We start from the raw sequence: 27,343 nt of genomic DNA, 5'->3' as shown, positions 1-27,343 counted from the left end.
TACAATTATAACTTTCAGATTTTCATACCATGAGCAATGTATAATGAATGTAAATCTTTTAACTTGGAAAATGTTTTTGCCCTGATTGTATCATGAAGATTTCTTACAATGGAAGAAAGAAAGTATGGCTCAATATGATAAGAAACCAATCAAACATTCAACACTGATAAGTGGGATATGGCAAGAATAGCAACAGACTACAGATATAACAATATAACTGACACTGACAACAAATTTGATTTGACTATACCAAAATTCTATGCATTAGTAATTTTGTGATAGTTATGTGAAAAAATCTGATAGGGAAGAATCCTTGGAAGTTGCAGGCACCTTTGGCATAACAATCTGATACATCACCACAGCCAACTTACAACACTGGAAATCAAAGGTAATTATTTGATTTTGAGTCTAGCATACCTTCATGATACTATTAATATACAAGATGAAGGACTTACCTCTGGATTGAGCAGTGCTGCAAGGGGGGCCAGGGTGGGAGGTGTGACCAGTGGTGCATTGAGGGCTGTGGTGAGAGGGGAGGAGGTGGGAGGCATCATCTGGGGTATGGTAGCCTGAAAAAGACAGACAAATGTAGGGATGCACCTTTATAATGGAGAGGCCAAGATTTGACAGCCTACATAAGAAACCAATCAAATTATTATTAGTGAGTGCAATTACATTTAGGAACCCTTGCTTACACCAAAAAAGGTTCAGCTCTAGTAGCTCTTGTTTCTATGACACCAGGTACTGATCATCATAACATTAACAGTCAAGCTAGTATATCCCTGTCTTACATGAATGCAAAATCAGATCTACAAACACATGTCTTCTCTTTAAAACATAACCATGAACCTTGACATTTACTACACAGGTTTAAGTAAAATTAATGTGAAACATATTGAACTTTTTTTTTTCCCATTATCAATTTGTTTTCAACTTATTTTTTCCTAAAACCTAAAATTATGTTTTACCATTGTTGATTTTTCTTGTGGTCAAGGAAGCTCCTCATTATCACACACTAGTTAACCATCACATCCTCACATGTAGTTTTGAAAGTTAGTTTCTATGTTTACATTCTTTGTCACCTAATGGTAAGCTGTATGGTTCCATGCTAATTCTACTTCTTCCACTCTATGTAATGGTAGCTTGCTAAGCTGTATGGTTCCATGCTAATTCTACTTCTTCCACTCTATGTCATGTTTGGTCATCCCATAGAGGGGGTGCTCTGGAAGGAGTGAGGGATGAGACAGAGAGGCAGATAGATCAACAGGGTTAAATCTTGGCATGGCCTGTGTTAGAATACATAACAGTACCAGTGAACAACTTACCCCAAGCCGTAGGATGGGTGGGACTGGGTTTGCTGTCTGTGGTATTGGTTGGTCCCCAGACACCTCTGCTAGACCTTTTACCTTCAGGGTCTCAGCAGTTTTTAGGAGGCCTGACAACATGTCCTACAGTGGAGGAAAACAACATTTGTCATTGCAATGAAAGATTACACATAATCATGTCATAAAGTGTGAAGATGTATTATGAGACAAAAAATCATAAAAAATAAATTACTTTATAACTAATTATTAGAATGATCCACAAAATCTACTTCAACTGTGTCAGGAAAGAAACAAACTAAACCCATGGAAATGTAATCAAATAAAATTTGAGAACAGAAGACCTTAAAATGTTTCCCATCACAGTCTGCAATAATAATAATAATAATAATATTAATAATAATAATAATAATAATAATAATAATAATAATAATAATAATAATAATAATAATAATAATAACAACAATAATAATGATGATGATGATGATGAGAAAATAATAATAACATATATTTATACAGCATACATACCTGGGTAATATTGATTTCTCCCCGGTACATGAAATTCACCAACTGTGAGACGTGTGTGAACTTCATGTCTTTCAAGATTATGATGGGAGATTTATCTGGATGTTCCTCAAACAACTGCTCAAAGTAGCTACTGCATGCTGACAGTACAACCTGTGGAAGACAAGAACAATAAGTAACATTTGGAACAGATTCGTGCTAATACACTAACAAATATATTTAACTCTAAGAAAGAAAAACAGTGTAGTTATATTAAAAAAATACAATAATCCTCAAAATAGACCTGAGAGAGAGAGAGAGAGAGAGAGAGAGAGAGAGAGAGAGAGAGAGAGAGAGAGAGAGAGAGAGAGAGAGAGAGAGAGAGAGAGAGAGAGAGAGAGAGAGAGAGAGAGAGAGAGAGAGTGAGAGAGAGAGAGAGAGAGAGAGAGAGAGAGAGAGAGAGAGAGAGAGAGAGAGAGAGAGAGAGAGAGAGAGAGAGAGAGAGAGAGAGAGAGAGAGAGAGAGAGAGGGAGAGAGAGAGAGAGAGAGAGAGAGAGAGTCATTTGCCTTCACAATTCACTCCCATAAACAATTATTCACCAATTTTATATTATACCTTTTAAAAACTCAGCCTCACATGTTTTCTTGTCATCATTGCCTCATATTTCACCAGTTCAGTGTTTCTTAACCTGGGTCACTGAGTTAAATTTGAAGGGGTGCTGGAAATATGGCAGTACAATGTCAGTGTTCCTTGCAAGGGGTGTAAAAGTATTGAAGAGATACACTTTGACAAGAATGTATTTTTTTTTTACTTTAACTTAATTTTTAATTGTCTTAATGCAACTGCAGTCACCATAACCAGAGTTATGATGTGCTAACCAGACTACAGGAAGTATTAAGGTCGGAAAAGGTTAAGAAATGCTGCGCATTATATTAGTTTCTTTATCTGGCACATGACAAATTTTGCATGAAGTTCCAAAATCTTTTATCCAGAATCTTCAAATGTTATTTGCCATCATTGCCACATTTCATGAAGTCTGTAATTTTCTCATCACTATATTGCCATTCCCTTATCAGCATACTACAAATTTCACACACAAGTCCAAAATCTCTTATGCATGATTCAGATGGACAAAAAAGTTGAAAACCAAACATTTTTCCATGGATGTTGTCAGCACATCAAGCAAGACCTGATGCAAGCCACACAATCCATTCCTTCACCTTTACCTGACATATGAAATCTGTTATACACATTCTTAATACTTTCACCATCTATTCTTTGCATACCACAGGGATTTCTCAAGTAATTTTGACAGCTTGGATCTTTTATCTCTGCCCTTCTATACTGCTGGAAATAAAACTTAACAAAACTTGAAAACATTCCACTCAGTGGTAGCTCGTGACTTAAATTCATGGAAATGTTACTTAAAAACATTCTCTCTCTTTCTCTCTCTCTTGTGGTATATTTCAAGATATTGATTATTATGATAAAAGATTCATGAGAAATAATGTTCTGGAAATTAATTTACTAAGCTACTAACTTTATTTTATGTAAGAAAACTTCTCTTTATGACTTAAAGTATCTTCAAAATCACCAATATAGCAACCACCACACCAAGCTTATTTCACATAAAATTTCTCTCATATACTCGTAAAGGAATAAAGTGATAAAAAACAAGGGACATAATGTATTCACCATTAGTACAATATCACAATCTATAGTTTATGGCATTCCAGTACTCTTGATGAACCAGAAAGTGCACAAGTGTGAAGCAGAGATGTCATCTCTCACGCAGATAACCATCCTAGTACTATATTGTTTTTACTGTCAGAAGGACACTCAGGTGTTGGTTGAGCCCCATTAGATACTCTGCCCCATCACACAATCTCCTTTTTCATATAACAGTTTTTAAAATTTTATTGAAATTCAAGTATTATGTATGGATTATTTAGCTAATAAACTTATGAAATTTATGAATGTGTTATGAATGGTATGGCTTTTAGGACAACAGTCTTGGGTTTACACAAATATCACAACATTTGACAACGTAGCTTTACAACATTGTCATGTAGGTCAAGAGCACCTGGGGTGCTTATTGGTAGGGTCAGGTGACTCAGGTCAGAGAGATGGTTTACTCTGTCACAGGCCACCAAACATAATAGAAGCAATACCCAAGCACTCATGTGTTCTTTACAGCCAGGACAAAGAACTTACTTACAATGTAAATAAGTATTTCTTAGAGAACATGTAAATTATAAAAAATTTCTGATACACACAAAAACACAAAATACTGAGAGAGAGAGAGAGAGAGAGAGAGAGAGAGAGAGAGAGAGAGAGAGAGAGAGAGAGAGAGAGAGAGAGAGAGAGAGAGAGAGAGAGAGAGAGAGAGAGAGAGAGAGAGAGAGAGATGAAGTTGTGAGGCAGGAGGGTTGACTGTACTTTCCACCAAGGTGTTAAGCCAATTGGTCCTGTGGAGACATGGCAAAGCAGTTCATGGGGAATTTCCCTACTCAGCCAATGCCAGAGTGTTCTTCCGACAGTAAAAAGAGTATAGGTGAACAACAGTATTCACCTTGCTTCTGTCACAGAGGAAGGTGGCACATGTGCATGAGTGTACATAATGATGCTGAATTTTGTGTTATGCTGTTTAATTTTGTACACACACAAATATAAAAAAAATATCAATAATTAAATAAATAAATTACATATACATATTGGGAGGAAGGTAAGGGATGCTGCAGTTCCACTGCACCTGTGCATGAGCTGCCAATGATTCCAATGAAAGTTAGCAACAAACTATAGCACAATGTCTGAATTTGAATGAGACATTACCCATGGATTATGAGCAAGCACTGTGAACACAGCACAAACTATGTAACTGTGCATTATTATATATATCAGTATATGTACTTCATACTTGACATTTTGATACCATAGACTCCTGTAAAAGAAAATGTTTATGGAATAAAATGCTTGTATGCTGATATCTTATATTGGTCAATACAATTTAATACTAATCTTGTTCATTTGCACTGACTCTACTAATATACATCTACCATCTCTCAAAGTCTATCCTCTCTTACATAAATGTCATGTTTAACCAATAAACAATCTGAAACAAAGAATAATGCAGTTCATTCAGGAGGAGCATATTTCCAAAAGTCTCCATTATAATTTATTGTTAAACCTCAATAACCAGGATTATGTTTAGGACAATCCTAACTGAAAATCGGTGTGGATATTAAGCTTATGTGTGTGTGTGTGTGTGTGTGTGTGTGTGTGTGTGTGTGTGTGTGTGTGTGTGTGTGTGTGTGTGTGTGTGTGTGTGTGTGTGTGTGTGTGTGTGCATGTGTGTGAGTGTGTATATGAGTGTTATACACCCATGGTTGTCTGCTGATCTCATGACAAAGTCAGCTGTTTCCTTAAAGAAAGAGCTTAGAGCTCATAATGGCTAATCTTTGGGTAAGACTGAGACCACTTACACACCACACACCTGGACAGTGAAATCACAATGCCTTGGTTTACATTCCATATCTACTTGCTACGGTGTGAACAAGGGCTATGCATCATGAGGGTCCTCTGTTTGCACTCAAACCCAGGCCTTCTCAGTTTTGAACTGAGTATATTAGCCACTACAGTGTGTGTGTGTGTGTGTGTGTGTGTGTGTGTGTGTGTGTGTGTGTGTGTGTGTGTGTGTGTGTGTGTGTGTGTGTGTGTGTGTGTTTGCTCTATAGACTTTTATGCATGATACCAACAACTTTGTTAACTTTGTAAAAAACAAAAATTATGAGTGAAAAAAATTTTGAAACCTTAGAGTGATATGGATGTAAAGGTATGTGGCATGAAGACAGAGTAGAACTAGTATATGATGTTTAGGAAGGAATGAGAATGGGGACTACCTTGTGGAAGTCTGTTCAGAGAAAGGCTCGTTTCTGGCAAACAACTTCTTAGTGCACAAGATGATCCACAGGTACACCTGGAGAAGAAGGGTTACAGGAAAAAAGAAAATGGGATTCATTGGTTATAAAGTTCAATGCATTAAAGATGAATGGCTCAAAAAGGATGAAATGGCTGTGAGTTTTGTGAGGTCTGTTTAAAAACTCAAGTTCCAGAGCAGCAATACGATAGAATCACAAGTATATACCATGAGAGTTTTAAGTTGTTGGTTGTCAGTATAGTGTAGTTAAAAGCCACATGCACATACTGTTCCTGTATTAAACACTTTATTGAGAAGAAGACCACAAGAAGCCACAATCACTGTAAGTCTATTTCAGTGAGTATTGGGATGAAATTCTTAAATGGAAATATCCAAGACTATGGACTTAGTCATGTTTTGTATCAGTGTAGGGATAAAAATACAATGGAGGGATCCACAGCTCCCTTGCTCCATCATCAATTATTATTATCATTATTATTATTATTATCATCATCATCTTTATACAACAGGCAAAAGAATTTTTCTATGTGTATGTTCTTTATAAATTTGGTGGGCATGGCCAAAAGGGTTGCAAGGGGAGTCAAATTTTCATGTTTCTAAAGATAGTAAAAATGTTGCTAAAATTATAAAACATTATATAAGAAGCATGGTGCAATAGTGAAACAGGATCAATCAAGATTAATAAATGTTATTCCTGCTTATCAAAGGTTCATTATAGAATGATGCAACTTAGTACAATATCTTCCCAACCAATCAGATCACATATGTAATACTGTGCAACACTGCAGCAACTAATCACAATTCAACTAACTCAGGGTTAACTACTCAGCCTCCTGATAATTTTGGATGGTTGAAAAATGGTATAAAAGGCTAGTAGTTTCTTGATCATCAGTTCTTTTTTGAACTTTGACCTGAACACACCTCTAAACCAGCCCAATGATTAGTGATTGTGATCCAACATGTCTCTAAAAAGAGAAGCAATAGAGGTAGAGATACTTCAGCATTTTGTGTAAGAGAAAGAAGAGAACAAGAATGTGAAGAGGAGCATCAAGCTCAGCTTCATTCCAATGATGATAGAGGAGCAAGAATCAGAGAGCAAGAGAGTGACGAGGAGGATCATTACCAAGCTAATTCAGCTTGAACAGTAAGATTCAGGGTACAAGAGACTCAGGAACAACAATAGGCTCACCAACAAGCTGATGCTGCTAGCTGTGCCAGGTCAAGACAACAGAAGGATGAAGTACACAGGCAAGGTAGTATCCAAGGTGAGCGTGCCAACATAGCTGCTAGACGTAAAGCCTTACATAGACACCCAGACTTAGGTCTGAGGGGCCTTCAACTAGAGGCCAGGCAAACACTACAGCTCTCTAGCATGACACTGGAACCATGTATCTGCTATGCACAAAGTGTGGAGTTACAAAGCACTGAGGTGAAACACCTGGCATGTGCTGTCCAAATGGAGAGGTGAAGCTACACACTCTAGATGAACTTCCACAGCCACAGCTAATGTTGGATACCTCTGTCAATTTCATATAAAATAAATATTTCTTTGTTGATTTATGCTTCTGAAAGATATATCTTGGCTTAAGGCAAGCTACAAAGCTGATGGCAAAGGTAAATAAAGAGCAGGCAGATTTTTTAGTAAAATCATCTGATAATGTACAATTCAAGTTTTTTATTTATTATAATGTCCCTAATCTGCAGAAATTACAATAAAAATTAAGCCTACACAGTTTTCTTAAATTATGTCAAGGTTGTAGAGCCACTGGACTGACCTCTGGGACCAACCTTATGTAAATGATGGCCAAAAAAAAAAGTATTACAATAGACAGGAGTTAGATATCTCACTGTGGTAACAAGTTTGAGGTCAATCACCACAATAGCCCACCATTATGTCGTGTATTTGCTTCTCAAAGCTTTTCAATAAAGATTAGAAACAATTTGTGATGTTCATCCAAAATAAGTTCATCACAATGCACCTTCCCTAACTGATTGGCAATATTTAATTTATCTGTCAAGTGCCTTAATTCCCAAGTTCTTCATAATGACCTCATCCCATATCAACAGTGAACTATTTACTCCCACTCTAGCTTACATTCAAAACTTTTAATGCACTCCCCAAAAGGTACTTAAGCCTTCCATCACCAGAATCTCATGCACTTTATATTTCTGCTGGGAACCATGCCAAGTCTGTTCTTCAGCTAGCCAAAAACTCCTTCATTAATAGAAAGTGTCAAAATCTTTCAAGATCTAACTCCCCTTGTGCCAAAAACATTTCCCATAACTTTGCTTCTTCTTTCCCCTTCCTTATTTCAACCAGATGGCACCACTGCCATTTCATCTATTTCTAAAACATGAACTCTTTGCTCAAACCTTTGCTAAAAACTCTACCTTGGATGATTCAGGGCTTGTTCTTCCTTCTCCTCCACCCTCTGACTACTTCATGCTACCTACCAAAATTCTTCACAATGATGTTTTCCATACCCTCATTGGTCTAAACCCTCGGAAGGCTTAAGGACCTGATGGGGTTCCTCCTACTGTTCTCCAAAACCGCACCTTTGTTCTTGCACCATAACTAGTCAAACTCTTTCAATTCTGTCTGTCAACATCTATCTTTCCATCTTGTTGGAAATTTGCCTACATTCAGCCTGTTCCTAAAAAGGGTGACTGTTCTAATCCTTCAAACTACTGTCCTATTGCTTTGATTTTCTGCCTATTTAAAGTTTTTTAACCTATCCTCAACAGGAAGATTCGAAAACATCTATCACTTCACAACCTTCTATTTAATTGCCAGTATGGGTTCTGTAAAGGATGCTCTACTGGTGATCTTCTGGCTTTCCTTACGGAATCTTGATCATCCTCTGTCGGAGATTTAGGTGAAACTTTTGCTGTTGCCTTAGACATATCAAAAACTTTTGATAGAGGCTGGCACAAAGCTTTGATTTCCAAACTATCCTCCTACAGCTTCTATCCTTCTCTCTGTAACTTCATCTCAAGTTTCCTTTCTGATCATTTTACTGCTGCTGTGGTAGATGGTCACCATTCTTCTAAATCTATTAACAGTGGTGTTCCTCAGGATTCTGTCCTGTCACACACTGTTCCTATTATTCATCAATGATCTTCTAAACCAAACTTCTTATCCTACCCACTCCTACACTGATGATACCACCCTGCACTTTTCCATGTCTTTTCGTACATGTCCAACCCTTCAGGAAGTAACAGTTCATGCAGGGAAGCCATGGGACACCTAACTTCTAATCTCTCTAAAATTTCTGATTGGGGCAGAGCAAACTCAATATTGTTCAATGCCACAAAAGCTCCAATTCCTCCATCTATCAACTCGACATAACCTTCCAGACAACTATCCCCTCTTCTTCAATAACACTCAACTGTCCCCATCTTCTATAGTGAACATCCTCAGTATGTCCTTTACCTATAATCTAAACTAGAAACTTCACATATCATCTCTAGCTAAAACAGCTTCTATGAAGTTAGGCATTCTGAGACATCTCTACCAGTTTTTCTCACCCTTCCAGCTGCTAATTCTGTGCAGAGGCCTTATCCATCCCTGTATGGAGTATGCTCCACATGTCTAGGGGTTCCACTCATACTGCTCTTCTAGACAGGGTGGAATCAAAAGTTTTTTGTCTCATCAACTCCTCTTGTCTAACTGACCGTCTTCAGCCTCTTTTTCATTGTCGCAGTGTTGCATCTCTTGCTCTCTTCTACCACTATTTTCATGCTAATTGCTCTTCTGATCTTGCTAACTGGGTGCCTCCCCTCCTTCCATGGTCTCGATGCACAAGACTTTCTTCTTTTTCTCACCCCTATTCTGTCCACTTCTCTAATGCAAGAGTTAACCAGTATTCTCAATCATTCAGCCCTTTCTCTGGTAAACTCTGGAACTCCTTGCCTGCTTCTGTATTTCCACCTTCTTATGACTTGAACTCCTTCAAGAGGGAGATTTTAAGACACTTATCCTTCAATTTTAGACTACCGCTTCAGACCCTATTCGGGGATTGGCATCTCAGTGAGTCTTTTTTTTTATTGGATTTTTGTTGCCCTTGGCCAGTATCCATGTATGTATTACCTTTGCATCACATTCATTCACACACATTTCACATCACCTACATTCCTCCCATCAGCCTTTACAAGTCCACTGCAGGAGAAAGGTTTTCCTGAATGGAAGGAGGAGGGGAGGGAGGGAGCATAATTTATGATTAATGTAGACAAAGGCTTGAACAATGTAAAAATTACATTTCCATATAAAAGAATTCTACTTCTGGAAATATATGGTGGTTATTGTTCTTTAATACGAATATTTCAAGGAAATTAAGTCATATCTTCATGTCTTTTTTTCTGGCCTTGATCCCCACAATGTCATGTGCATAGGAGGATTTCATGCTGGCCAATGGAACATCACACATCAACTCTATGTATTTTTTTTCAAAGGTTTATCCTCCTGGCTGCAGAGGAGGTTGGGTTGTAAGGGGGATTTAGGAAAGAAAGAGGATGTGTAGATTGAAAGGGAGACTATTATTTTTACATTGCTACATCTATGGAAGATGGAAAGAAGAATGCAGATTTAAGATAGAGCCAGAGATCCATGTATTAATTGTGTATTGATGAGCAGCAACCACAGTGGCTGTCTGGGAATGGGCTCTGTTATGAAGACAGTGCTAGAATACTTGAAAGAGCAAGGGTGATAAGTGAGACATTTGTAATGTGTAAAATTGACAGAGAAAATAGAAAGTTTCCTGTTGTGACTGTCTCCTTCATGAAGAACCACAAAATAGGCACAATAATGGATGAATACAAATTTGAGGATAGAGCACCGATGGGACACAATTACATGTTAAATATCATAAAAGAATAAAGTTCAAAGAGCAAACCAGAAAGGAAATGTCAAGCTAAGCAGTCAGAGAATCAGTGAGATAACAAGTGCCTGACAATCACATTAATTTTGTGTTCTATGTAAAGGAAATTTTCAATATTAAGCATTCATTAAGATTTTTTTTATTTTAGTTAGTTTTTTTTTCTGAAAAAGGACAGTCATCAGCAACATTCATACATACTGATGATATATAAAAAAGCACTAACTGCTAACCTGATACCTGACCAGTATTCCACTATGGTAACATCACTCTCCCTGAATCATACTGTCAAATAGGCTCTCACTGACCTTGTGTGCCCGCAGAGACTTGCCCTCGCAAGCCAGCGTCACATCAGTGAACGACTCGGACTGCAACAAGCGGTCAAAGGCTCGTAGCAGGTTTGACTGATGGTTGTTCCACTTGAGGCAGTACTGCTGGTTCGCCATTGCGGACGGGGAGTGAGGAGAATCCTGAGGGAACAACAGCATTTGTCAGTAAGATGTGGATAACTTCTGCATGTAACTAGCTTGCCATAATCAACAAACATGATTGCATGAACATATACAACATACTGAGGATCCCAGCATCAGCATACAGCAGCAAGTAAAGCAGTGATAGCACAACACTTCTGTGAGAACAATAATGTGTGCTACAAAACAAGCTCCTCTCCACCACTCAGCCCTTGGACCAGCCTCTGGAGCACACACTTGGGAGGAACAATGTAAAACAAGCAACAGGTATACACTTCTATAATAGGTCTATACATAAAATCAAAAGCATGCAGAATACCATTCAAAATATATATATATATATATATATAAAAAAAAATGTAAGTGGTGCAAATGTCATTTAACAACTACATGTTCATCACTCCATTACACATAAAGTCTTTTTTTTCCCTACATTTACATATTCCCTCAATAGATCATATCTGACTTCTTGTGTCATTTCCCTGATAGGTTTAAGTATTGCTCTGAAGCTCTTTTCACTTACTTATTTTCTGTTAGTTTTACAAATGAATATTAAAACTGTCAAGTATCTGTGCTAGTTGAAGATTGAAATTAAATTACCAAGTAACATGTAATATACATATAAGTATATATAGAATGAAGCTAATTTTTCTAACCCATAAATAACACACATGGATGCATCTAAGAGTGCATTCCTATTCCCTGCACAGAAGCAAAAGCTCAACAATTGCAATTGCATAAATCAGCCTAGCTCTCAGTGGTCAAAGAAGCGAGGGAGGAAAAGGTGTGTTCCAAGCAGTAAGGTGGCAGTAATAGTAATAATAATAGTGTGACTCATCAAGCTGGAGTAGCAAAACGCTTATCCCCACAAGTGACTCAGAAGAGCGACACTCACTAACCTTACTATCAATAAGGACATTCTCCACTTTCCATGGAGGAGAAAGCCCGGAGGAGGAAGCGTCTACAGAGGGACACTCAGAGGCTATTGGCTGAGGATCACTAGAGCCGGCCAACAGACAGTCCTCCATTCCCTCAATGTCAGGTTTTGGGATAATGTAACACGAGATACACTTCCGCAAGTGTCTCCTCAGCCTGTCAACTTTTGCACTAACCCTCTGCTTACAGTGAATACAAATCACAACATAATGCTTTTCATCAGTCCAGCGTTTGGTAAAGTGAGACCACACAGAATCGCTCCGCCTCCCAGCTTTACCCTCTCTGATGCTCATGTTCCTTAAGTAGAGAGAGAGAGAGAATGAAAAGTTTTAATTACACACTCCTTGAAGAAAGCACATGCTGTAAGTTATTATACTAATGCCTTCAAATTCCTTGTTAAAATATTCACAAGAAGAAATTGTAATAACAAAGCTCTACATAGTACCATGTGATAGGGTTTTTAAAGCCTAGAAATGATAATGAAAGGACAATTTATGTATTGAAAGAAAAAAATGCCATAATTAGTATTAGTGGTCCCTAAATTTGCTTGCACTGTCATCTATTTATCTGAAAATTTGCTTCATATTAGTAATTAAATTAGATAAAAAGAATTATTCACATTCAAATTATTGTGTTAAATTTTGGAGGAACCAAAGTCTTCACTATATCATATATATATATATATATATATATATATATATATATATATATATATATATATATATATATATATATATATATATATATATATATGTATATATATATATATATATATATATATATATATATATATATATATATATATATATATATATATATATATATATATATATATATATATATATATATATATATATATATATATATATATATATATATATATATATATATATATATATATATATATATATATATATATATATATATATATATATACATATATATATATATATATATATATATATATATATATATATATATATATATATATATATATATATATATATATATATATATATATATATATATATATATATATATATATATATAACCTCTTTAGTCACCGACTCAGATCTGAGAAAGAGAAAAAGTTTTGCAGGAAATAGTACTCTACTTATGGTGTTCAAAAGTTAATATGAAGCTAAAAGCAATGAAGACATGTCAGTGCACCTCCCTATCATTGTGAAAATACACTAGTATAAGCAAGTAGGTTATGTGCTCATGTTTGTTAACAATTCCAGATAAAAATGTTACATGAGCTAAGAAAAGATCAAGGTAGGACAGGAAATATTTATAATGAATATACCCATGTCTATAGACAAAATTTTTTCACTTCCAATCAATAAATCTACATTTTGTATGCAGACCTACTGTGTTTTCAACACTTTCTTGCAGAAATTTCATATATAGCATTGTTTTCTGTGTTATGTAAAATACAAACATTATGACTTGAAAATCAAATTTAGAGAGAGAGAGGGAGAGGAGAGAGAGAGAGGAGAGAGAGAGAGAGAGAGGGGAGAGAGAGAGAGGAGAGAGAGAGAGAGAGAGAGAGGAGAGAGAGAGAGAGAGAGAGAGAGAGAGAATAAATACTAAAGCTTAGAACAACAGACCTCAATACACCTCAAAACTTCTGCTTATACAGAATAATAATATAATGCAGTAGTACACACAATAAAACCTCCTTTAATTAAGTCAGCACAACAGGGGCTCAGCCTTTGCCAACTTATCAAAATTCCAGTTTATCTGAAATATCACTAAAAACCCTTGGAAACCCATCCCGCATGCTTGGGGTCTTCAGTTTCATCCCCCTCCTCCCCCTAGAGCCTCCCTTTACACCTTGTTCTGAGGACATGGCTCAGTTCTGGTTGAAGGTCGGGAGGTTTATCCTCTGCAATATCACCTCCATGATGTGGTTTTGTTTACAGTTTCAATTTCCAGTCTATTCTCCTCTCATTTCTCTCAAACATCATTTAATTTTCCTTGTAGTTTTTCTCTCTTTACTTCCAAAAACTGTATACAATTTCTTTTGTCTTCCTGATGTTACTGGTGCCAAAAAGGAGCTGGCCAATAACCCGATCTTCATTTTCTATTATTGTTCTTTTCCACTTCTCTTATGATCTTCATCTTTCTCTTGTTATCTGTTCATTCCCTTTCTTTTGAACCAAGCTGCTGCGGGTAAAGAGAGTTTGTGTGTAGGTGTTGCCAGATTTTGTAATGAAAAGTCATAAGATGTAGTTGCAGATTTTCACCTACAGTAACATTTGTCTTACTACATATACATAATGTTGTGTTTCCTGTTGACACAATTTACTTAGTCTCATGTAAAGAACTCAATTTTTATCTCATGAGCCCACACAAAGGACAAAGTGGAGCATAGATGTTTTAAAAGAGCCCAATCTATGACTTTCCATCCAACCTGGTGTAGGTTTTGTTAAGTTTGATCTGCCTTGACTCAGTTTAGTTGGCATTTTGCGTAATTTCAAAAATTTTGCAGAATTTGCCTTTTTAAACTTTTTTTTTTTCAATTTAATATATTGTTACCTTGCTGATTGTAGAATCCCCATGCAAATATTATATCCACATCTTCAACAGTATAAAGAATTTCAGCCGATAGTGGTAAAATGATCTATTATGGCCACGCAGTACACAATATTGTATCATGTTTCTTTCATTTCATGTAAAGAATATGGTACTGGGGAATGCCTTGTTTATCTAATGGCTTAGTAGTAATCTCATGAAAGAGTGAAAATTCTATGCATGTGTGAGCAACATGAAATTCAGAGAATTATGAATATAAAAGAACAGAAAAAAAAAAAAAAATAGGAAGGACTTGAAAATAAAAGTGAGGTTACTGGATAAAAATCAGTGTACATAAGGGGAGCAAACAGCCCAAATGAATGCCTTCTGCAAGAAAATGATATTTACAGAATCAAAACTTGAGAAAGGTGACAAGATGACAGAAGTAGAAACAAGTATGAAAATGTAAAACACTGATAGGTCAACATTTCATAAAAAGTGACAGTACCTATGAATGTATGGAAAAACTTCAGGTTATGAGATGAGAGAAGAGTGGAGCGATGGAGAAGTAAGCTCAAAAGAAAAGAATGACAGCTGTCCCTGGGAACTCCCTCAAGAAGCAAACACAATCGCCAGACAATCCCTTTATCTCACATAACCCTAACCCTTTCAATATTCTGACTCTCCACTGAAGAGATAGTTATCCTTTTGCACCTCCAGCACCTACAATATCCTCACAAAGTCTCCCTATCAAAATTACTTTAATGCATTTTCTTATAGGGGTTAAATGATGTTTTTGCAGTGAACATTACAATATATTAATTCTTTCTACATTAAAAGACATGTCAAACTTTTAATCAATACCTTCAAAACAATAAAACAATCATCAGAATTCATTCCACACCAGATATATAATTTATTTTCATATATTTTCAATTGGCAGCAATATCTTTACAAGGGAATCAACTTTCATTATGTTCCATTTACCACCAATTACATTAATTTCCACTCAAATATTATCAACCACAACATTTAAATGTTATATGTACATATCCTGTATATTAGCAGTAGACATGTGACTCATATATTTTTTCACTTTTTATGAGAGAGAGAGAGAGAGAGAGAGAGAGAGAGAGAGAGAGAGAGAGAGAGAGAGAGAGAGAGAGAGAGAGAGAGAGAGAGAGAGAGAGAGAGAGAGAGAGAGAGAGAGAGAGAGAGAGAGAGAGAGAGAGAATGTGGCTCATATATATATATATATATATATATATATATATATATATATATATATATATATATATATTTTTTTTTTTTTTTTTTTTTTTTTTTGAGAGAGAGAGAGAGAGAGAGAGAGAGAGAGAGAGAGAGAGAGAGAGAGAGAGAGAGAGAGAGAGAGAGAGAGAGAGAGAGAGAGAGAGAGAGAGAGAGATTCCTGAATATATTTCTGTACAACTCACTGAATTTGTTGTTTCATATATATATATATATATATATATACACACACACACACACACACACACACACACACATATATATATATATATATATATATATATATATATATATATATATATATATATATATATATATATATATATATATATATGAAATCCAACATAATACACTGCTTGAGTAGATTTTTTTATATGAAGCTGAAATCTCTGCCAGCAGAGATAGATGGTTATTTATATATAAAATGTATAAATAAGGTGGGGCTTGGAGAAATGGGCAGCATATGTATGGGGACTTTACCCTCTTAGTTCCAAGATGCAAAAAAGCCACTTTCACACATTTATTAGGAACTCAATATGTCCTAAACACCTTGAACCCTTGGCTATTCCTTCTTTTACACTACGAACTGCACTCTCTCTCTCTCTCTCTCTCTCTCTCTCTCAGTGTTTCTACAATAATGAGTGGTGACACACTAGCAAATGTCACCCATTAACTTAAACTCTGATAACAATCCTGATCAAGTGCACCACCAATGAAGAGAGATAACACACTATCCGATTATATTTGGACATTTTTGTAGTAGTCTGTATGAGATGGGTTAGGGTTCAGTTATGAATACTTTGAGGTTTCAAACATCCTTGTGTCTGTATATGTATGTGTGAGTGTACTCATCAATTTGCAACCTAAGGGAAAAGAGCCATGCTTATGTCACCCATCACATCAACTGTTGTCTTGCTTGGCTTTCAGTGTTATAATATTCCTTACATGACCACTTCTGCTTCTAGGTTATTTCAGATTTCACTGGATTCTGAATGAAATAGGTAAATTTTTCCTTTACCCCACACATTAAAAACAATATATAGACATAATAAAAGGAAGACTTTAATGCTATGACTGGCAGAAAGAATATTGAAGAATAATATGTTAAAATTTGGAGAGGATGAAAAATAAAACTAAACCATTAATATTAATAATTCTACAGAAAGAAATGACAAGTTGTAAAATGCATTTTTGGAATGTGGGAGAAAAATGCCAGGCTTTACATGAATCTACAGCCCACAAGAATCAATGAGTAAATAAAGTACACATACTTTAAAAGGAATACTTCATAAAAATGTAGCAAGTGATCACTGGACAGTATAATGTGAAATAATTGTCAATTTCAGAGAAAAGAGAGACTCAGCTCTTGAACATATATAGTTAGATATCAGAGGACAAAATATTCCAGCTTCTTAAAAAAAAAGCAGATGGAAACCGATATTCAACTATTTCTTATCTTGAGGCAGAAATTACATAAAGAAACTTTGCATATATTAACAGATACCACATGCACACAGGCAGAATGTGAGATGACTATGCCACCAGCAACATGAGACACAGACACCTCTGTCCTCAAACACATGAAGCAAGGGAGATTCCAAGTGAGGATAGATAGATGTCTTGAAAGGCATTGGGGAAGATGCCTACAAGAGATTAGTTCATACATTTTCACTGTGCATACACCAGGTGAGACTCTGTCAATTGATGTACCCTACAGAATGTGCTAGTACTGCTGCATTTAGAGAAACTTGTACTGCTCTATAAGACGATAAGTGGCTAGAAAAGACATTTTTTTCCCTTAGCCTCTATCATTAGATTTGTGCAAGAAAACTATATTCTAAGATTGCCACTGATAGATTTACCTACACTCTGTAGAAAAAAAAACACATCTATCTAAATATAGAAAAGGGAAACCATGAACAACATTTATCTAGCTGTCAATATACTACACTAAGAATTTATACAGGGGAGGTAGCCAAGACAAAACATCACTGTTGAAATAATAGAGAAGGGGCTCCCAGTCCCCTCACTCTGCCCCTTTTAATAATCTTTTATGATACACATGGAATTTGTTGCAGTATTCATCCACCCTAGTTGAAGAGTGCACCACCAGGCCCTTACCCTCTACCACAGGAAGATAAAGGACTACCTACAGAGTCATATTAAACTGACGAAACTTAAACACTTACGCAAGCTTTAGTAGACTAAGGGATGTCCTTCAAATTAGCAGAACTAAAGATAGTTTTGATCTTATTAGCTATATGAAAATGAAATAATGAGCATGTCACAAGACTCCTGCAGTTTCTATGCAAGCAGTACAGCAGGTATCAGTTTACATACAGACACAGGCAAAATAAACATTGAAAAGAAAGTCAGGCATGGAGATATATCATCAAAACTATATGAATACATCAATTAGATAAGTAATTTAGAAAACTTAACAGAGAAATAAATTAATGATGAGCAACATCCCTAGGCAATCTATGATTTGCAGACATCTTGATGCCAGAATCAGCCATAAGATACTACAAGTGCTCACTGACCTCAATAGGTAGTCATTAAATGAATAATGAATAACTTAACATTAATGCACAAAGCCATAAACAAAAAGTGAGATTGTCAAAGTTACCCCAGCTGCTTCACATTCTTAAGATCCCAGATATGAGTGGTGTGTCACCCCTTCCCCATGGTGCTCCACTTGACTGAAATAACCATCAAAGTTCAAGTTAATGGGTGGAATTTGCTTGGATGAGTCACTCAAACATTACAGTGGGAGATATAACAGCCAGGGCTGATTTTGGAGAGAGAGAGAGAGAGAGAGAGAGAGAGAGAGAGAGAGAGAGAGAGAGAGAGAGAGAGAGAGAGAGAGAGAGAGAGAGAGAGAGAGAGAGAGAGAGAGAAAAATTATACATATATTTACACATAATGAAAACACTACTGTAAATTGTTTAAATTTTTAAAAAATCACATACATATAAGAATTACCTAAATAATTATGAATAATGGAAGATGTAAGAATGTGAAAAGTAAATAAATAAATAGATGCATGTGTACAAGTAATATATATATATATTACTTCAGTTAACTTCTTAATTTCTTTTAAGCTAAAGCAATTTTTCTTTTCCAAGACATTCCTGTGTTTTGCTTTCTTTCTTGAAACTCATTCTTCAAAAGAAGAAAAAGTTGAGTTTCATGTACAAATATGAAAGTAGAACATAGGTACATTTATATGTATATGAGATATATCTTATTAGGTTTGTTCCTACCAAGTTGTCAAAAGATGGTCTTGACAGCTTACAGTAGACTAGCCTGAGTGTACTTCTAATGTGGATGTCTCACATGGTGATGAGTGAATTAGAGTGGAAGGTATTCTGAATATGTAGTATGCTTTACATACAATAGGTAAATTTGTCTTTGAACACACAACTCATGGTATCCTGCACTGTAATGGTTGACTTATGGCTCTGATGGAGTTCCCCACTATATTCTCTGTAACTGTGCTTCTATGCTGAAAGTTTGTCTAGATTCAACTTCTTCCTAAGAAAGGTGACTCTTCAAACTACTGACCTACAGCTTTGATTTCCTCTTTGAAAGGCTTTTGAGTTGATCCTCAACAGGAAGGTTCTGAATCATGTATCTGCTCACAACCCTCTTTCCATAAAGGACGATCCATTTGTGATCTTCCAGTTCTCACTATATCTTGGTTATCCTCTCTTAGGGATTTTGGTTAAATTTTTGTTGCTGCCTTGGGCATGTCCAAAGCTTTTAAAGAAGTCTGGCATACATCTTTGATACTAAATTTTCCTCGTCTGCACATTTACATCAAATTTTTCTTTCTGGCCATTCTATCACTGCCGTAGTAGGTGGGCACTGCTCTCTTAAATCTATCAGCAGTGGTGTTCCACATGACTATGGCCAATCACTCACTCTCTTTCTGTTATTCATAAACGTTCCCAAACTTCTGGTCCTATCCACTCTTACACTAATGACTACCCTTCAATTCTCAAAACAATTTGCCAGATGTCCAACACAGCAGGAATTAAACAGTTCACATCAAGAAACTACAGAATGCCCAACTTCTGATCCTTACATTCCTAAATTACCTTCCTTCTAGCCTCTAACAGACCTGCATGGCCCTCTCCAACACATTGTTGTGTTTAACCAAAAGTGGATATCTCTTTAAAATCTATCTTAACACCCTTTAGGAAAAAAACTTTGGATTAAAAATAAAAGAATAAACAAATAATGCAGGCACAACACATTTCAATGAATATTCGTCTCAAGAGAGAGAGAGAGAGAGAGAGAGAGAGAGAGAGAGAGAGAGAGAGAGAGAGAGAGAGAGAGAGAGAGAGAGAGAGAGAGAGAGAGAGAGAGAGAGAGAAATTTGAAATTATGAAAATGGACTGCAGTTCAAAATACCTAATTAAAGAATTTGAAAACATGGCAGTATTTGATAATACTGATAACACTGAAACAACACACAGCATATCTAGTAAATAACTGACTCCATTATATGTAGTTTCAGACTAAACATTAAAGTATGATGACAACGCATAATACTGAAACAGAAAGACATTTACTCCACTAAACAAATCAAACCAAGATACCCACATTTTTATAAACTAATTGTGAAACATGAAAGCATGACACGTACATAATATTTTGAGTTCTTGTAGTAATGAAACATAAAGACACCAGTAAAAGACTGAAACAAAGATATGCAGTCTTATAAACTGACCATGAAATATGAGTTCTCATACCACTGAAATATAAAATAATTTAACCTAGTAAATAAGCAAAACCACAATGTACATTGTTATATAAATCAAAATGAATTATGAAGACATGACAACCACAATAATTTGAATTTTCATAATGTAGTGAAATGAAAAACTGATTAGATGAATAGTCTAAGTACTTTAATTCAGAGAAATGGATTGATGACCTTTGCATGGGTGTAACGACAAATACTTGTTCTTGTAGTTGTTTCATGATGTACTTTTAAATAATGATTTTTAGGCAGATGACTTCATGCCCCTCCCCCTTGTTTTTCTTCTAGTGCTCTTCTAGACAGGGTGGAATCAAAAGCTTTTTGTCTCATCAACTCCTCTCTTCTAACTGACTGTCTTCAGCCTCTCTCTCATTGCCGCAATGTTGCATACTTTAATAGCTGTCTTCTACCACTATTTTCATGCTAACTGCTCTTCTGATCTTGCTAACTGCATGCCTCCCCTCCTCCTGCGGCCTCACTGCACAAGACTTTCTTCTTTCTCTCAGCCCTATTCTGTCCACCTCTCTAATGCAAGAGTTAACCAGTATTCACAATCATTCATTCCTTTCTCTGGTAAACTCTGGAACTCCCTGCCTGTTTCTGTTTTTCCACCTTCCTATGACATGAATTCCTTCAAAAGGGAGGTTTCAAGACACTTATCCTTCAGTTTTTGACTACCGCTTTGGACCCTTTTATGGGACTGGCATTTCAGTGAGCATTTTTTTTTATTGAATTTTTGTTGCTCTTGCCCAATGTCCCTAAAAAAAAAAAAAAAAAAAAAAAAAAACTCCCCTGGGGATAGTGCCTCCCAATTTTGGAAAGACTGTTATAGCTACCAACTCTAAACAGGTAGTACCTTATCTGTCCACATAAGGAGTACTGTACCCACATACAGAGAGTTCTAACTCACACAGCTATCCTAATCAGGGTGGAATCAAAAGTGTTCTGGTCTCATCAACTCCTAAAAGACAGTCCTGAACGTCTCATTCATCACCACAATATTGCAGCTCATACTATTCTCTACCACTATGTCCAATGCTACAGTTCTGTTGAATTTGCACACTGCATGTTTCCTGACTCCTGCAGCCTAACTGAACAAGACTTCCTAGTTACTCTACAAGAATAGCATTTCTAGGAGACAACTAGAGGATGCCGTGCCCACCACCACTGTTGAATATACTGCTGCTTTTGAAAATTGGGGTATGAGACATCAAATATAAGCAGATTCAAACATTTATAAGACATCATACATCACATTTTATTTATTTATTTATTTATTTTTCTTTTTTTTTAGTGACAGCTGACTCAAAGGTATTTTCTTCTTGAAACTGTGGGGCAGATTTATTTTCATCTCATATATTTTTTTGAGCAAACCACTTGCTTTAAAGATAGCATTCTTATACAAACATCTATACATCTTCACATATCTTAGGAAGTGACAACTAATTTGTTAATCGTACTCTTCTAAGTATAAACATAAACGACAGCTGGGAATGTGATAGCTAATTAGTTTTTCTAATAATGATATTTTCAATTAATCAAATGCTAACTAGTGTTGCAAAGATGAGACTAAGTCAACAGTAGCTGTTCATAAAAAAACTTCTCAGTTGTTACTTGCATAAAATTTGTCACAACCTATATCTGTAACATACTAGTACTACTAATGATAGGTTTCAGTACATAAAAAGAATTAAGAATTGAAGTGATGCTCTGCCTCCTGCAGTAGCTGTACACATTACTGTACTTAAAAGGCCTCACAAGACTGGGTAAACATGCAGTGTCATATGTAGCAGTCTTGGGTATATGCAACTGAATGTATTATTATATGTAAACAAATTAGGTGATAATATCAAACTGTAAATCCTTACACATCCATGTCACATTATATACCACAGCACCGAAAAAATCCCTCATTCTTCCAATATGGAAGGCTGATAAATGACCTGCATGAACCTAAACAAATGTGACATATGTGGGTATGAGAGCCATCACACAGGTGTGCAGCAGCCTGCAACCAAGACAGCTTATCAGGCACAGTAAGCCTCAAAACAGTAAGATTTTGGACTAAAAATACGATTACAGTAAGTTTACAAACATATTTTGAAATATACCAAAACTACATGAAAACTGTCATTCCTTGATTAACAAAATCCAACCAATAAATGCTTAATTACCTACAAGGCTTCTTATACTAGTGCATCAAAAGTGTAATTTACTCCATGGCTAAGCAGGATGTCAGGAGTACATAGTCAAGCTACTGAACACATTTAGGTGGCTTCAGGCATAGTACGGCTAACATAAATATCACACACATTGCATTATTTCCTTAAGATTAACAGTGTTCAAACAACTGTTACCATAAATATGTAACTGCTTGTCTAACAGTATGCAGTCATAATGTCAGCATCTCAGTGGTGTTGTGGTCAACGTGATAATCTCACAATCAATCTAAGATTTCTTAAATTTGAATGAACAGTTAAGTGAAAAATAATTTGGTCTGTCTTCTTTCATGCTTAAGTCACTGTCTGCCCTGCAGAGAACAGGTATTTGACTTAAAATACCCCAAACATGGCTCTTGCAAACCTTAGTCTTACAGCAGACTCAGGTAGGTAGGATGATTGGGAGAGAGAGAGAGAGAGAGAGAGAGAGAGAGAGAGAGAGAGAGAGAGAGAGAGAGAGAGAGAGAGAGAGAGAGAGAGAGAGAGAGAGAGAGAGAGAGAGAGAGAGAGAGAGAGAGTTAGCATATAACAACAGAAATACAACAGAAATCCAGTGAAGCAGCAATCCAACATTCCAATGAGGAAAATACGGTCGATGGCCTGACAACTTTTGCAAAAGTTGATGTGGAAGAATTTGTGAAAATCCCCTTGATTTTCTGGCACTGTTTTGGAGAAAAATTGTATAGAACAAAGCATGTTTTTTGAAGCCTAAAAATGTATAAATGCTACACAATTTTCTCACTTTCACAAGCAACTTATTATTTGCAGACTTAACAGCAAAACACTTGCTGTGTACAGTGTACATGAATAATAAGTCTCATTTAGGAAAGAATAAAAAAGAAAAAATATCAAGGTAGCTATGCAAATAATTGACCACTCCCCAAAAATGATAATTATCTGATTTGAAATAAATAATCTAATAAAAAAATAAAAACCTACATTGTCACAAAAAAAAGATAATAATAACAAAAAATAAATAAATAAATAAATAAAAAAAAAAAAAAAAAAAAAAAAAATATATATATATATATATATATATATATATATATATATATATATATATATATATATATATATATATATATATATATATATATATATATTCACTGCATCCAGATGAGTAACAAAATAGAATACACCCACACCCATTGTCATGCTGAGCCACCTTGCTTGTGAGCTCTTATAATTCTGGGTACTTCATTGGAGGCATTAGATGAAGAGGTGGCCCCTGAGATACACAACTTCTCAGTGATGTGGGTAATACACTGTCTTGACATGACTTGTTCTAAAACACAAGGGCATTGCTTTACATGGTGAGGATGTATAATGTGATACATAAGAACAGTCTGATGTATCATACCTATGTACACCTTTAGGAAAATTTGAAAAAATACATCCTCAAACTGCACTTTCCTGGAATAACTGATCAACATTTTCCTTTTTCCTGACCAATTTCCATTAACAATACTATAGGGATCAGGATTTAACAATAACAGTTACAAGAAAACTTCATGACAGCAGTTGTGCATGAAAGTTTCTTGCACTATTGGGCAGTGCAGCCAACAGCTACCTCCTCAGAGGCTGCATTACTTTAGGGTTTCTCACCACACACCCCCTCAATCCCAGACTTCTTCCCATTTTGAGTGTGTGGGAGGGAGGGAAGGTAAACCCAGAAATTAATATTTTGCCCCAAAAGTTACTTGATATATCTGTCATGTCACACAAGAAATATCAGAAAACATACCAATATTCATTTTCTAAAATTATTTAGGAACTCTTACTTCTGCACATCAACACTTTTTTCATAGATATAGCACCTGGTATCACATACACATAGTTAAATACCCAACAGTTGCCTAAGTAAGGAGATAAGGAAGATAATAGGATACCTACTGCCATAAGTGTTAGAGTAATGCTGGGGTGCAGTAATTAAGTGACACAATAGTTAGAGGATTTGTGACTGTAATGCAAGGGTAGTGGAAGTAAATGTAGCTCCTGGAAGCAAACCACAACAAATTTACAACTAAAATTTAGTCACAGCCACAGCATGGCACAGACACAATGAGGCACTCCACTGCACCCACACATCAGGGTGACCTGCTCTCAAGGAACATTAAAAACTGTAAATTAAATGATTACCAAAACCTAACAATCCAGAACAAATTTACTCAAAAGAGAAAACTTTACCAACTCCTGCTGACTTAGCACTGAACATGATCTATATTACACACCTAATGCATCAAGTAACCAGCACAGATGCACATAATAGCAATAATCATGGTAATAAAATGTCATTAAAAAAAACAGACTTTTCTAACAGGAAGCAACATTTAACAAGGATTCATGAGGCACTCATTCCAGAAGCATATGATAATAAAACCCCATAGAATTAAAACTGGATAAGATATATGCACTAATGAAGCGGTACATCTCGGCCCACTTCACCACCTTCCATGAACTGTGACAATTACTCACCCACAAGAGGTAATTCTCAGTAAATCCTCCGAAAATCATCATCCATAAAGCATCACAGAATGACACACGGGGTTCATCAGGTGACACACATCCACACAGCCACACAACACATACAAACACTCAGGCAGTGAATGCAGCAACACAAGTTCATCGAGTCCACAACCACAACCACAACCACCACAGCCTGCACAGCCCATAAGCGCCACTCGCTGCACCTCGCACACCACACCGCATACACACCACACAATAGGAACTTTGATGTGGGCCGCGGCGATCACTTTTCTCTTCATTTTTCTTTCAAATCGCCCCCGTTCAGAGCGAGTAAAGCAAGCACGGCGGCAAGTACTGTAAGGAGGTGTTTGCCTCACTCCGGGGACACTCGGCTCTGGTCCCGTTGTGGCCACACGCGAGGGTTTAACAAGTTGTGGAGTTCGGGAGTAAGCGAGAGATCCACACACAGGTGACAAATTCCAGGTGATAGGAGGCGGTCAGGACACATCACGCTCGCTCACGTTCCACTTATAAACACGATAAATGACAACACTGACAGACACGAAATAATAGGAAATGAGTAAATGCCAATAACATTACAAACTGTAGGAATAAAGGCCACTGTTCACCACTGGCTCACTTGTGCATGTAGCTTGTTTTCTTTCACGGGTCAAATGGCTTAGATTTTTTTTTTGTTTCGCTCCTCGCATGGAAAGTCTTAAAACTAATTCAATAAGACACAGCAACAAATCCCTGCTATACATACCTTAGGAGACATAAATAGCGGGTCTACTGCAGTGGTCGAGCCAAGACTCTCTCCTCCTCCCTCAAATTCGATTAATCGTCGAGTGTGCTTTCATTTTCCTGTTAATTCTTTTTTTCTTTTTTTTGTTTTTGGGTCGAGTTGTAAGGAGGGTCAAGATTACCTTCCTCCCAAACACTGATTTCACCGTTATTATCACTGTTTTCCCCGTCTCTTGTGGTACAGGCGCGATCCAAAACGACTCCTACGTCCTCCCCTTACCTTGAACCCAGTCACTATGGCGCCTTTCGAATTTTATTTAGATAATTTTTTGCTCAAAAATATTCCGACCCTCGTCCCTCTGCCGGCAGCCCGACACACTACCTTCGGCCGGCCGCACGAACCTTTGTCTGATAAGCTGTACAGGTATTGATTTCCGCCTTTTACCTCCAGAATAGGCACATATGCTTATTTTCTAAGGATTTGATGCACATAAGGACTCACAGCTATTCGATATGAAAGTTACACTTTGCGAATGTTGAGTACGACACGTTTGCCTAATGCCGGCAGCTAAACTAACTCCCAGCCATCCGAAAGATTATTTATTTCACTTATTTCTAGATTTTCCATAACTCCTCAAAACTAATGAAAAACACATGAATGTGTGCAGTAAGAAACATTGTTATGAATATCTATAGTCATCAATAACTCTTGAAAGTTTCGAAATTACATATCAAAAGATACGACATGTTTTCCCGGCGCCGGCAGCTACATGCGGCCAGCCAGCTGATATTTGAGTGAAGGAAAAAGAAATCTTAAAAACGTAGCTAAACTTCGGAGTTTTTTGCCATGTAAAACTTTTAAACTGCTTTAAATAATGGCACTGATATCATAAAAGTCTTCAAGTATCCTGGGGGAATGATAAATAAGGCTGACACAATATTAGCGCAAAGCAATGGCTGGCGACTCTTTGGGAAAGGGGAGGAAGGGTGGGAGGGAAGGGGTTTTGTGGGGGGAGCTGGGGGGAATAATAAATTTTTATATGGCCTCTGTGCCTCAGATAATGGAGAACGCCGGCATTCCATATCAGGTGGGGTGGTTCGCCTCGCTCTGCCTTACTTACCAGGAAAAAATATAAGAAAATGTTTACACACATTTATTACCGCGGCATAATGGTTATTAAGAGACCGACCTTGTCTGTATTTCTCATTCCACATTCAAGTTAGAAATGGAAATCACTGTACGCAGTAACTCCGTATGGCAATACTACTTAGAGGAAAACATACTTTGGCGTGTTCGTATTCATACTTACCAT

At 36.4% G+C, this 27,343-nt stretch overlaps 1 protein-coding gene across 9 annotated transcripts in view; it reads right to left on the bottom strand.

Moving 5' to 3' along the window:
* The window catches only part of LOC135111123 (protein jim lovell-like), a 39,421-nt gene extending 12,866 nt beyond the window's left edge, over window positions 1-26,555 (bottom strand). The window contains exons 1-7 of one of the 9 annotated variants that reach the window (XM_064024100.1): window positions 26,053-26,555; window positions 18,460-18,532; window positions 12,008-12,341; window positions 10,947-11,108; window positions 1,851-2,000; window positions 1,326-1,448; window positions 456-569 (exon numbers count right to left, since the gene is read on the bottom strand). In XM_064024100.1, the coding sequence (XP_063880170.1) occupies window positions 456-569; window positions 1,326-1,448; window positions 1,851-2,000; window positions 10,947-11,108; window positions 12,008-12,337 (879 nt within the window). In that variant the 5' untranslated portion in view covers window positions 12,338-12,341; window positions 18,460-18,532; window positions 26,053-26,555. Of the gene's footprint in view, window positions 1-455; window positions 570-1,325; window positions 1,449-1,850; window positions 2,001-10,946; window positions 11,109-12,007; window positions 12,342-18,459; window positions 18,533-25,295; window positions 25,473-25,535; window positions 25,924-26,052 lie in introns of those variants that run through there. The other 8 variants (XM_064024101.1, XM_064024105.1, XM_064024098.1 and 5 more) reach the window with 8 other exon arrangements.
* Between the last annotated feature and the right edge of the window lie 788 nt (window positions 26,556-27,343).

This window comes from Scylla paramamosain, chromosome 21 (genome assembly GCF_035594125.1).
Source record: "Scylla paramamosain isolate STU-SP2022 chromosome 21, ASM3559412v1, whole genome shotgun sequence".
Taxonomy (NCBI): Eukaryota; Metazoa; Arthropoda; class Malacostraca; order Decapoda; family Portunidae; genus Scylla; species Scylla paramamosain.
The sequence above is the reverse complement of the archived record's forward strand: the minus strand, read 5'-3'. Positions and strand labels throughout refer to the sequence as shown.